We start from the raw sequence: 13443 nt of genomic DNA on the forward strand, positions 1-13443 counted from the left end.
TCGCGCACGTGAAAAGCGAAGAGGGAATCCTTCTGCCGGCGCGCTAAACAGGAAGAAATCAGACCATTTAAGGGCATCTGCGTCACCGTCTCGTGACTCAGGTTTCGGGAGAAACCAAGTGAGGCCGCCGCGGGGGTGACCTGACTTCGGGAGGACCTTTCGATTTCGCTCGGGAGGGCTTCCTCCCATGGGACGGGCTGTGTGGCACGTTAGCTTTGTATCGCTTTCCCACCCCACGGAATGGGCTGCTCGGAGCGGGATTCCCCATCCGGCTAGCCGCGGGGAACTTGTCAAAGTCCCTCCCCTCCCCTCCCCTCCCCTTCCTCTGGAGAAAAATCGGAGTAACGTGTGCCGGGAGTCCCCATTCATTAAAAAAAGGCCAAGGTCGAGTCACCGCGCGTCTTTCGGGCAGAGGAGCGTCTGTGGAGGGGCTGAGGCCGGAGAGAAATGTTCAAGGGTTACGGAGGGGGAAGAGCACCTCCTCCCGGAGCTCAGAGGCCAAGTTTACCTGGTTTGGCATCCGCAGTTCGCCCAGGATCGCAGCAGCAGGTAAGCTCCCCGTCTCCCTCTCGTTTGACTCTCTGCACATGCTCGGCGGATGGTCTGCTCCGCTTCTAGCCTGGCTCCCGTTTCCAAAGAGAGCTGCTGCGCGCGACGTGTCTTTCGGGGTGGGTTTCAACTCCCGCCGTTTTTCGGGGACTGAAATTGGGGGGGGGGAGAGGAGACGGGGAGGGCCCCCCGAAATTCCCGTATCCTGCTCCGCATCGGAATACAATGCCCTTCGCATATGCTCAGAGGCACGGGGCTTGAAGTTCCAGGGACGCGGAGAGCATTGCCCGGGCGTGCGAACGGCTTGTCCGCTCTTGTAAGGGTGAAAGGAAGGTTGGCATGGAACGAGGACGTGCAAATCCGCATGTGGGAAGCGTGATGTCTCTCAGCTTCGCCAGATCGGTGATCCCCGGGGGTGGACGGAGAGCAATTCCCCAAAAGTGGGGTTGGGAGTACTTCTGAAGCTAGAGGGAAACCAGGATCGGTGAGACCGTAAGAGGAAGGTTGGTTTTTTCTCATGCGTCTTGAAGCTGGCCTCTAGGAGTCCAGCTGTAGGTCAGGGCAGTGTGCGTGTAACTTGGGGCTGGACCCAGAGGGGGCTGGATATGGTGGGGAAGGGTCTCTTCAACCTATCCACTGTCATAAAAGGGGGTCAGTGTAGTTTGGAAGCAGAGTTTGAGGGAAAACCAAGGGAGGTTCCTCCGTTTTTGACTTGGGGAGTTAAATCCAATTTGGGGGCCGTTGATCCAGGAAAGACGTGCTTGCTGATCTGGGGTTCGGCAAATCAAGCTGGGGTGATGGGGCCAAGCCCAGATCTGCAAAGTGGGTGACTTCCTTGCCTTCCCAGAGCCACTCCTGCCCTGGCATTGAGAAGAGGGCCAGCTTTTCGATGCCACCCAGCAGTTTGGCCCAGCAGGTACTGGAGTATCTATTTCGTGGCTTTCTGGTGGTTTGGGGGACCTTTCTACAAACTTAAGACGAGCTGGATCAGGCTGAAAAAACATACAATTCAGCCTCCTGTTTCCCCACCAGACAGCCCAAATGTTGTTGGGAAACGAGCCAGCCCAAAACACGCCCTCCAAAACTCATCTGACTGTCTCTTTCCTGGCATTCGCTGCTGCTAGAAATGGAGGTTCCACTAACGTGCCATGCCCTCCGCTGCCCTGATTTCACCGACTACTCAGACTTCTCCTGGCAAGGAGTTTCGTAGGCTCCGTCCGGGGCATCTTCAGACCTTGCTCTGCGGTGAAACGTGCTTTCTTGCAGTCTTGCAGCAGTCGGGTTAATGAAGGATGTTGGCAGGGAAGGGGGAGAATCCTGCTTTTAGCAATATGCATGCTGAGCAATGACTCTTTCAGATTAGGAAGAAGGGTGCCTTTAGAAGGTTGCTCCCCCCCCCATCTAAATACCTGAGTCATCTGCCTCGGGCAAAACAGAAGGAGTTTTATTCCTTTTCTTGAAGGCTCCGTCATTTTGTGCTGTGTCATTACCGTGATTCATCCCCAGATTCGTCAGAACCCAGTCACCCGCTGCGCAGACAGAGCAGTTAGGCGTGCCACTTCTTCCTTGGATCCAGTTTCAAAAGGTTTCTCACCCGCTCCCTTTCTTGTGAAATCTACCTGGGGATGAACACACAGGCCTGCCCAAGCAGGCAGCCTGCCTGGTGGGCCTACCTCGCAGGGGGGTGGGTTCCCCAATCTTTCGGCGTCCCTCGCTACGGGGAGCCTGGCTGCAGCAGGCACACCGTAGATCGCCCTCCGAGAAGAGTGAGCTTGGAGGGATCTCATGAAGCGTTATTCGCAGCTGGTTTAATGCTGGTTTAAAAGGAAAAAAAAAGCAGGGGAAGATCCCTTTGTGCAATTTTTTTGGAGGGGGACCGTTTAAAAGTCCGGGCACGGGGTGTTAATGGCCCAAGTCTGCTTCAACGTCTGTGGCCAGTCACGTTCTCCCAGAGTGGGGCCTGTCAGCAAACAGCTTCCTCTCCTTTGCCTTGAGCATCTGTTCTGGAGAGGTAGACTTCCTGTGTCCATGGAGGATCCATTTTGCCCAGGGCATGGGGCTGCAAAGAGCCACATCCCCTGTGAATCAGCCACTCTTTCATCAAAGGATTCTGCGTGTAACATCTTCCTGCCGTCAGGTCTGGCATGTTTTGCTAGATCTGTTGTCAACCAATGTTTGCATTGCTCAAACCCACTTTAAGTTGTGCGGACTTCAACTCCCAGAATTCCCCAGCCAGCATGCTGGCTGGGGAATTCTGGGAGTTGAAGTCCGCACATCTTAAACTAGTTAAGGTTGAAAAACACTGCTCTAACCACTCCATTCCCCACCCTCACTGCAGGAATTGCACTCCTAACCTGTCCTTGAAGCCACTGAAAATGGACTTGCCCTTTACAGAGGCTAAATTAATTATTAACCATCCTCCCATTGCTGAAATCCTTTACAGCCTAGTGGAAAAGGTGCCTCTCCTGTTGTGTTTGCACACACAGATTGCCAAGTCATTTGAACACCTAGTGCCTTGCACAATCTGACAAGCACTAAGCACCATGGTTTTCATTTGGATCGATGCTTATTTCACAGAGTAGTGTTCGGTACAAATCCAGCCGTTAAATTCACAGGACACGCTTACCCAGGTCAGCTCATGACCGGCGAGTGCATTTGCACCACAGACGAAATGGGGTTAATTTAACCTTGTGTGTGTGTGTCTGTGTGTGTGATCTTATTCTGCATATAGTTGATTTTTAGTTATTCATTGAATTAAATTTAAAGATATCCCCCTCCCCAAGACTCCAAATGACCCTGGGCAGCTAACAATTTAGAAAGCAAGAACAATAAAGGGGGGGGGGCAGAGAAGATTATCCATCCAGAAAAAAACATACAGAGCATGACAATAAACCTGACAACACACCCACCCTACCTCAAAGCCTGGCAAAACCGCCAGGTTTTCAAGGACGTTTGGAATATCGTCAGGGTGGGAGCTATACAGACATCTCATCACCTCTCGTAATCATTTATTATTATTATTTTGTAGTGTATGGTGTTCTATGAACCCAGCTTCTTAGGTTAGGTCCTCTGTTGTGCAAATCCAAGAAATGGGTTCATTCAGAAAGTAGGTTGCACAGATGCTGTCTCGGAGCCGGAAGCTAGCCATCCTAGTTTCTAATGCAAACCCAGCCCATGGGGTTAGTTTAGGGATCAGGGGCTGGGTGTGCAAAACAGGGTTAAGCAGGTTGGTTAAAAAGGGTAAGTTTGATTCATGTCAACCCTGGTTAGGTCAGCAGGTGCGAAAGCAGGTCCTCGGGGCAACTGATGGTTTGGAGTGTCGCGTGCATGGAGAACATTGGCTTCGTTTGAGAAATCACGGGTCAGCAGAGCATTAGTGAACGTGGCTTTGGAAAAGGGCCTTTCGGTGTCTTCTCCATCCGTGGCTTAGCACGCGTGTGACGCCAGCTCTTGTGGGGCCGGGAAATCACAGTCTATGGCTTATTGCGCTGTGGCAACCCAGCCAGTGTGGCTTGTTCAACAAACCAGGGTTTGGCACAGTGGCTAAATGGTTGGATCCCCCCCAGGCGCGGTCCTAGTATGGTTTGTGCTCACTTAGCAGGCCGCTCTCCACCAAGCCTACCTCGCAGGGTTGTTTGCGAGGATAAGAGGGGAGGCGAGCAGACGATAGATCGATGAATACAAATACATTTTTGGAGGGGAGACGCATCTCTTCAGGCTTGCCCAAAGCTGCGGCAGCCTTCGATGGCGTGATGTGGGAGGATGAGCACAGGACGTCTCCACCCATGTCAGGCGCAAGGTAGAACAGGTCAAGAGTGATGGCCTTTCACGCTGCTTTGAACACCTCGCCCAGTGAAATGACGCCAGCACCCCACGCAAACAGCCAGGGCGTGACACCTCAAGGTGTGCCAGGAGCCTCCAGGGCAAGGCAGAGGCTACCAGGGAACTAGGTCACCGAGGGTGGAATGGACACGGAGTTTGCATGATCTGGAGGAAGAAACCTTTCACCAGCAATCCGCCGGGCAGCTGGGGCTGGCTCACGCCGCTCACACACTGAACATGCGCAGAGGGCTCCCCTTGCCAGGGTATCCTTGGGAGGGGGAGGCTGACTCAGGAGAGAGCTGCCCTAAGGGGCCTTCAGCCGCGAGGGGGCCTGATCCACTGGGACGCGGCAAGGAAGGGGACCGGGCAAACCACGGGCTCTTGCAAAATGCAGTTGGGGTAATTCAAAAATAAGTTTTTTTTAAAGTACCATATGTTATTTTAGTGCTCCTAGCCCTTTTCACAAAAGTGGGTTTCTCTTAGTTGAGTAGCTGGGAGCACGTTCAGCATTCAGCCATGTGGCAGCAGTATAATTTCACTTCCTTCCTCCTTCTCTCCCTCTGTCCAATTCTTTTCCTTCCCTCCCCTTCCCTCCTTCCTTCCCCTTTTCTCCTTCCTTCCTTCCTTCCTTCCTTCCTCCCTTCCTCCCTTCCTCCCTTCCTCCCTTCCTTCCCCTTCTCTCCTCTCCTCTCCTCTCCTCTCCTCTCCTCTCCTTGCCTGCCTGCCTGCCTGCCTTCCTCCCTTCTCTTTCCTTCTTTCTCTTTCCTTCTCTTTCCTTCCCTCCCTCTCTCTCTCCCCCCCCACAGAAATTCCCGTCGGATCTGGGAGCCAGCGGCAGCAGCACCACCGCCCCCTTCATCCCCAACCTGAACACCATCACCACCAGCCACAACCTGCAGTGGATGGTCCAGCCCGCCCTCATGGGCGCCTCCTCGGGAGTCCCTCCTTTCCCCCGGCCCTACCGCTGCCCGCACTATGCAGCGGGCATCCGTCCCGGCGTGATACGGACCACAGGCCCCGGCTTAGCGCCTCGGAGGCGTCACTCTGAGCATGTGAGTATTTGGAAAAGAAAAGTCTTTTCCTGGCCACGTTAGACTGGGTGACTAAGGCCAATGTTACTCAGCCAAGCTGAGCTGAGCTGAGCCGAGCTGGGATTCGATCCCGAGTCTCCCTTATCTTGGCCTGTTAGACCCACTGGCTCTCCTTCTGGGTAGATTGGGGCAGGGGATCCTGATCCTCCTTTTTAGAGGGGTTGCATAACACCTCCCATCATCCCCTGCCAGCACAGCCATTGGAAAGTGGACTAGAATTTGGTAAAGGCCCCCAGGCAAAAGATCTGTGTGCAAGAGTGTCTCTGAGCATGTCCAGAGTTCTCGCTCTTTCCTTCAGCTCCAGAAATGGCCTGCTTTCATCTGTCCTTTTTACCACTATGTGATGGGCAAGAAATAGAAAGAGCTCATCTTTATTTATTTGGTTTTTCTAAATATATATATTTTTATTATAGATTCATTCCTACGATGGAATATTGATTTAGACTGATAGCTTGTCTTTCTCTAGGAACATTTTCCCTTCATCCCATTTTTTCAGAGAACAACAACCCTGTGAGGTAGGCTGGGTTGGAGTCATTGTTGATGGCTTTCCATCCCTTCGAGCAATGTTTTTCAAACTTGGCCACTTTAAGATGTGCAGACTTCTGGAATATAAATAGAGCAAAAAGATTTTTTTAAAAAATCATTATTTGAAAAAGTTAAACAAGATGCGATTTGCTTACAAGAAACACACATTAGGAAAAAAGATATAAAATATCTGAGTCATGAGAATCTGGGCGAAGAATTTATTTCAGCAGGAATGAAAACAATGGAGTTGTTTTGTTGATAAATCTTCAATTATATCCCAAACTCATCTTGACTGATGATCTCGGCAGATCTGTTGGGGTGGAAGTTAATCTACAAGGGGCCAAGGCTTTGATACTAGGAATGTATGCCCCAAATGAAGATAAAACAGCATTTTATAAAGGACTTATGGACAAATTATTGGATTTTTTGTATGAAAATCGGTGTCTCCTGGGAGATTGCAATGGTTTCCCCACAAAAACATAAGAACTTTTGAGAACAATATTAAAAGCTTCCAAAGATTTTTTTTTTTAATTTAATGGACAATTTGGAGCTTGCTGATGCATGGAGATATAAACATGGTGACTCAAAAGAATATACTTATTTTTCTGAAAGACATGGCTCTTTTTCAAGAATAGATATGATTTAGATTTCTAAGACTTTGTCTGCTAACGTTCGTCAAGGGGAGACCTTATCAAAGACTTTTTCAGATCACAATCCAGCGACTTGAACTTTTAAAAGGAAAAACGGATCTTTTAGGTGGAGACGTTGCTGCAAAAGGGAACGGTAGCGGAGAACTGCGCAAAGAAATTAAAAGAATTTTTTTTGAGAATAATCTTAATAAAGGCACCCAAGGGAGGTTGATTTGGGGTGCAAGTAAAGCTTTTGCAAGAGGGTATTTTACGGTATACAATGTAATAGCGAACTTAAAAAGAGAAAGCACGAGAAAATACTCATGATTTTGGATGAGATAAAAAAAAAAAAAAAAAGGAAGAAGCATTTTTTAAAAATCCCCAGGAATTACTATTATTCACCAAATTGAGCTTTTATAGAGGCAACTATAAACCGCGAGAGAGATGGACGTAAAGATGAACTACGCAAAGACATTCTGAATTTGCAAATAAACCAGGGAAAGGGTGGGCGTAGAAGCTGCGAAAAGAAAAAGAAAAGAAAGTGATATTCAAGCTACAAAAAGGAAATGCTGTAAGAACAGATAATGCAAATATACAAAAAGCGTTTTGTTGGTCTCGTACGACTTTATACAAAGGTCGAGAAATTTCTTCAGAGAAAGTGGAGGAATATTTACATAAACAGATTTTACCAAACGTGACAGAGAAGCAGAGAAAAAAATTGAATGGACCTATAACAATAAGGCGGTGTTTCTCAACCTGGGCAACTTTAAGATGTGCGGACTTCAACTCCCAGAATTCCCCAGCCAGCATGGCTGGCTGGGGAATTCTGGGAGTTGAAGTCCGCACATCTTAAAATTGCCCAAGTTGAGAAACACCACAATAAGGAAATTCTGCGAAGCTATTAAAAAGACTAAAACAGGAAAGACACCTGGTCCAGATGGACTGCAGCCTCTTACTATAAATATTTTGAAGACGAGCTTTTATAACCTTTACAAGAAGTGTGGACTTCAACTCCCAGAACCCCACAGAATTCCATAAGACGTCCGCACCTCTTAAAGTTGCCAAATTTGAAAAATTCCCCTTAGAACCCCTCTTGTCCCGCTGCCTTGCGCCAAATCATTAAAACAAGAAAAAGTTTGGAGCCCAGACTGGAGAAGAAGGTGGAAACTCTCGAAACCGGAACCCAGGACAGATGGTTTGGCTCCTCCAGATGTTTTGCACCTCCTGCTGGCCATTCGGTTACAAAACCATTTCAGACCCACTCACCATGATTTAAGGAGACGGGTGCACCCGTCTCACCTACAGTCTATCTCATTCTACTTCCCCTCCACCTTAGGCTGTCCAGGCTGGGGAGCGGGGATGATGGGAGGTGTAGTCCCCAAAATCCTGAAGGTTGCAAAAAGTTAAACAAAATTTTTTTTTTGCATTCACTGTCTGTTTTCTCAAACCCTGCAATAATGTTCAGTATGTCTGTTTTGCTAACCGGTGGTGCCAGCTAGGTTCAGCTAGAATATAGGGTTGGCCTGCTGCGTTAAGAAAAGTTTTGAAAAATTTGAATGCATCCCCCATATCTTGGTTTACTGGAGGGGGGGGCGTGCAGCTTGGCCGAAGGTCCCTGTGTCCTTCCGAAGCAGAAGAGTTGCATGCACGGTTGTGTTGTGCGCTGTGTTAAGAAAAGTTTTGAAAAATTTCCAGAAGCTGTTGGTTTGTGTTCTGGAGTTGTGACTCGAGACTGTCCTTTGCAGCTCACCCCGGAGGAGGAGGAACGACGGCGTCTGCGGCGGGAGAGGAACAAGCTGGCAGCCGCCAAATGTCGCAATCGGCGGAAAGAGCTGACTGACACGTTGCAAGCGGTGCGTTAAGGCGAGGGGGGAATGTTAATTGCATTGGCACGAGAGTCTGGCAGGGGGTGAGACTGGATGACCTCTGAGGTCCCTTCCAGTCCTTGCATTCTGAGCCTGCAAACGGGATCGACAAAAGCGTGGTTTGTTTCCATGTTGGCTGGGTTTGGGGAGGGGGTGAGTTGGCTTCTAGGGTGAGCAAGCCCCTACGGTTCTGGGTGGCAGTGCCAGTTCAGAAAGCGGGTTCATTTAAGAACTGGGTAATCAGGACGGGCAAAGATCACCAGCCACCGGAGATGGGCGGACCTCCTTTGGTGGCTTTTTCCCTTCTCCAAGGAGAAGAATCGGATCTCCCAGGCCCGGGTCTAAGCCTGCCCCCTTTTTCATCCCCCACCCCAGGAGACGGATCAATTGGAAGCTGAGCAATCGGGGCTCCGGAAGGAAATTGCGGAGTTGCAGAAGCAGAAGGAGCGCCTCGAGTTAGTCCTGGAAGCCCACCGGCCCGTCTGCAAGATCTCGGAGGAGTCATCCGGAGACGAGGAGGGGAGCCAAGGCCGGCCACTGGCCCTCTCTCAGCCGCCGGTCAAGCGGGAGTCCCCCCCAGCACCCAGTGGCTCTCGCCGGACGGCTCCAGTGCCCCCCAGCATCACTTTGCCCCCCAGCGGCCTGCTGGAGCCCGAAGCCCTGCACACCCCAACCCTCATGTCCACTCCGTCTTTTACCCCCTTCACCCCCAGCCTGGTCTTCACCTACCCAGCGCCGGGTGACCCCGACGGGCCCTCGGGGTCCGGCTTTCCTTCGGAGCCCTGCTCCTCTGCCCACCGAAGGAGCAGCAGTGGCGATCATTCCTCGGATTCGCTCAATTCTCCCACCTTGCTGGCGCTTTGAGGAATGAGCTCTTTTGGGCTGCTTTGAACCTTGGCTGCGTTTTTTGGGGGTCGAAGGAGGTATTCCTTCTTCCCTGGTTCCTTTCGTGGTGCCAAATTCCCTTGGGTCCCACTTGTGAGACCCTGGTTTCCATCTGTAGTTACAGGCCTCTTGCTTACCCGCCCAGACGCAGGAATCAAGTTGCTAGTCCTCAAGGGTAGCCATAAAGCACTTTTATTTTGTCAAGAGAACCTGCGTTCTGGAAAACCTGAACTGTAACCAGTGTTATGTTCTTTCACCAGAAATGAAACACTAAAATCTCTCTTACACACAGTGCTTACAGGCCTCTTGTCCCTGCACTCGTGTGTAGGGCCCAAGGGGCTAGTCCTCAAGAGTGACTGGACATTCTTTTTTTTTTTTGACACAGAGTCCTCTTTCTGGAAAATGACTGGGGCTTTTTGGCTCCGTAGATCACTTTTAAGAAAAAGAAATCACCATTTTAAAGTCGCTTTTCACTTTATATCCCTCCACTTTTTCAAACTAAGGGCAGAAAGTTAGGACTAAAATAGATTTATTTCTCTACAGTGGCCTACAGCCACCAGGATGAAGCAGGATGTATTTCCTTTCCCTCCAGAACTGAAGCTGGTTGGAGATATATATATATATATATATAATTATAAATGTAGAGTTCTTTTCTTTTTGCCTGATGTCTTGTGAAAATTACTTGACAAGTGATGTTTGGAAAAAGCTGGGATCGTTTCGTGCAGTTTTAGACACGGGTCCTTGGCCAACCGAACTTGCGCAAGAAGGAATTTGTACAAAACTCTATATTCTGCAGCATTTTCATTAAAAAAAGGTGTCTTCAAACCTCATAAAAATTAATCTGAGTTCAGTGGGACATTTGAGTAAAAATAAGGTAGTTGTACTAGATTAGAAGCAAGTGCAAAGAGCTGTCAACATCGCAGGCTGGTGGGGGATAAAATTAGCTATTTTAATAACTTTGTTATTTGGGGGGAATATCTTTTGAGTAATAAACTCAGGAAGCCCACAGGATTCCAGGGTGCTAGAGAAAATCCAGATGTGTTCAGCTGGAGGGGGGGAGTTTCCTCCTCGGCTTAGTTTTTCTGAAAACCAAACAAACTCTGCTCCTAGACCTCATGAACTCTGTGGTTTGGCCAGGAATCCTGTCTCAGCATCTGTTTTGAGGAACCTCGGAGCGCAAACAGAAAGACGTGAAGATGCTCCAAAGAAGAGCAACTTTGGTTCGCAGAGCCCAATCAGACTGGTGTCGGCCTCTGAGGCTGCGGGTTTCACCTAAACCTCATAAGGACTAGCCCCATGCACAGCCAACAGCCATAAATCTGCGACTTTCACGCCAAATCAGCCTATGAGGAATTGGCCCCACGGCCTGAAGCCGTAAAAGGGGATGGCGACCTACCTTGACCTGAAGAAGCAAAAAGGGTGTTTGGGCTCCTTCGTCAACCAGAGAACGGATGGGGCTTGGATCCGATCTTCTTTTTCCAAGACAAATCACAGCCAGGAACAAACCCCCGGATCCCAACCGAGTCGGAAGGTTTGTTTACAGCCGATGTTTAGTTCCAGCATTGTCAAAAGCACGTTTCCCATCTCTGCCCATCTCTTCCACTCCCTCTTCCTGTGTGGGTTGGCAGAGCCTCCTCCTGAAAAATTCATGCAAGCCGCTTTGGGAGAAAATGTTTGGAAGATGGGATGGAGAAGTGTAATTAAAAATAAACATGATCGCGGCACAGGAGGGTCGGAGCGTTCAGCCCGGGGCTTGGCCTGGGCTCAGCCTTGAAAGAGGACCCCCCAAGAATGACACCCCTGGGCATCACGCCAAGGGAGGCGGCTAGGGGCGAGCCGAGCATCTGTGCAGGCGACCAGAGCATGAACGATCACCCCTTCCTTTGGGACCAGCAAAGGAAACAGAGTAGATTGAGGGATGAAAGCCAGGGAAGCTGCATGGAGCGTTTGGTTTTTACGAGCTCGCTCGGAGTTCTCTGCCTCTGGCAGCGTTCACACGACAGGCTTCCACCCGACAGGTAGAAAATGCGTGGTTGGCTCAGGCTTGGGGTGAGGGAGCACAAGGCGAGAGGCCAGCCTGCTTGCGTAATTTGCAGTTCGTGTATTAGGCAAACCCAGGAAAAGGGGATTTCCATCTCTGGGTCAAACAGGTTGTGTGAAGGCGGACTTTCACAGGCCAAGGAAAAAGACACACGCACACACACAAACATCCTCTCGGCTGCCTCTGATCTACCTCTCCTCCCTTCCAAGTCGGATCGACCATTTTCCTTTCGGTCCAGCAGCGTCAGAGCCCCGAAGGCAGGGCGAGGGATCTCTCCATCCGGCCACATTGACACTGGCGCTTTTCTTTATCAGAGAGCCAGGATCCGGCCACCTGCTTCCTGCCCCGGAGACCCTTTGTCTCCGTCCGGGCTGGGCAGGAAGGGCCAGGAAGGCTGGGCCCGCGCTCCCCTCCAGTTGCAATTTTGCAAACGGCCCGCTGCGCCTTTTGGTTCCTGCTCCAGCCATCCACCAGAGGCACGTCACGCGCCTATCGGTGCCTCCTGGGCTGGAGCAAGAGATTTTGAACAAGCCAGGATTGTTGGACGTGCCTCGGGGAGGGGGGGAGTTCTTGGGGTGTCTGGCAGTTTCCAACCCCCCCTTGACCCTCGATGCTCATCGTGGTCCACGAAGCAGACGATGCCCAAACTGAACCCCGTTCCGATTCATACCGGCTGAATCACAGAATAAAGTTGGAAGGGATCTGAGAGATCATCTATCTCACCTCCGCCCAGTGCAGGAACCTTATCATCCCAGCCTCCCCGATTCCAGCCCGTCAGCCCCCCAAGTTCCACTGTGGAAGAGATCTCACCCCACCAGGAAATTCTTCCTCATGGCCCCCTGAAATCTACATCCTTCTACTGCCATATTGTAGAATCATAGGGTATCAGTCAGATAGGACCTCAGAGATCCCCTAGACGAACCCCGTGCAGGAATTCCCTCTAGCACATTCCGCTTTTATACCACCCCTGATGCTGCTCCAACAGAAGACAGCCCCCTGCCCCTGAAAAAGTCCAACCCAGCTCTTACCATTCGGTGATTCTTCCTAACGTCCAACATCCATCTTTTTTTTAAATTAAATCAGGGAGTTAGGGCCGCAAGGGGCCCTGGAGAACACCTACTGCACCCCTCCGGCCAGTGCAAGACCCCCAACCATGGTCTAGGTCGGTGTTTTTCCACCTTGGCAACTTACAGAGGTGTGGACTTCAACTCCCAGAATTCCCCAGCCAGCTGTACCAGTTGCCAGGGTGGAAAAACACAGGTCTAGGTTGTGAGCGAACTCGGCAATGGTGTTTGGGCAATCTTCTTCCAGCCAGCAGTCCCATTTCAAATAAAGTCTCAAGTTCCTGAGAAAAATAAGAAAAGACCCTCTTACAGCTATGCCAAGGCAGATTTCAACAGGGCATTTGTTTTCATGCTGGAACATACCTACTTTGTAATACGGTTTCTCAACCTTGGTGGCTTTAAGATGTGTGGACTTCAACTCCCAGAATTCCCCAGCCAGCCATGCTGGCTGGGGAATTCTGGGAGTTGAAGTCCACACCTCTGTAAGTTGCCAAGGTTGAGAAACAGTCCTAATAAAATGGATATTTGAAGTTGCCACCTCACTTTCTCTCTATTCTCTTCCGTTGCTCCCCAATCAGTGCATTCAGGCAGTCAGAGAAATTCTCCCCCAAAGTCACCGTTGTAAGATATTTATTGACATTCTCAACCTCCACTCTTTCGGGATTAGAGGCCCCTTTCCTCCACATTCCAGGCGTTATCGATTCAGCCAGAGGCGGCTTCCTCTCGAAAAAAGATACGGCCCCCAGTTTCGCTCCGTGCTGGAAGGAAGGCAGAGCTATCGAGATCTTTGAGAAAGGGCCTCCATCTGCCCGGTGACCAGCAATGTTATTTTATTTCTATTTAAAAAAAAAAAATCAGGCCTCTCACCCTGGGCGCAAGCATTTTGCAATTTGCCCACGCCCGCTGGTGCTTTTCCCATTTTCGCCCATCGACGGGAATACTCCCTCTGCCCTCTCCGGGGCGGAGGGGGAG

The 13443-nt window shown here is 50.3% G+C and overlaps 1 protein-coding gene across 1 annotated transcript; it reads left to right on the forward strand.

Annotated features, from left to right (window-relative positions):
* Window positions 1-261: 261 nt before the first annotated feature.
* Window positions 262-10769, forward strand: FOSL1 (FOS like 1, AP-1 transcription factor subunit). Its single transcript, XM_007431798.4, has 4 exons — window positions 262-549; window positions 5178-5423; window positions 8362-8469; window positions 8857-10769. Exons 1-4 carry the CDS (start codon window positions 448-450, stop codon window positions 9343-9345), a joined length of 945 nt encoding a protein of 314 aa, XP_007431860.2. The 5' UTR covers window positions 262-447; the 3' UTR covers window positions 9346-10769.
* Window positions 10770-13443: the final 2674 nt, after the last annotated feature.

The sequence above is a fragment of the Python bivittatus genome, unplaced genomic scaffold, assembly GCF_059951505.1.
Source record: "Python bivittatus isolate LINGU-HERP-01145 unplaced genomic scaffold, Pbiv_v1 ctg000180_np1212, whole genome shotgun sequence".
Classification (NCBI taxonomy): domain Eukaryota; kingdom Metazoa; phylum Chordata; class Lepidosauria; order Squamata; family Pythonidae; genus Python; species Python bivittatus.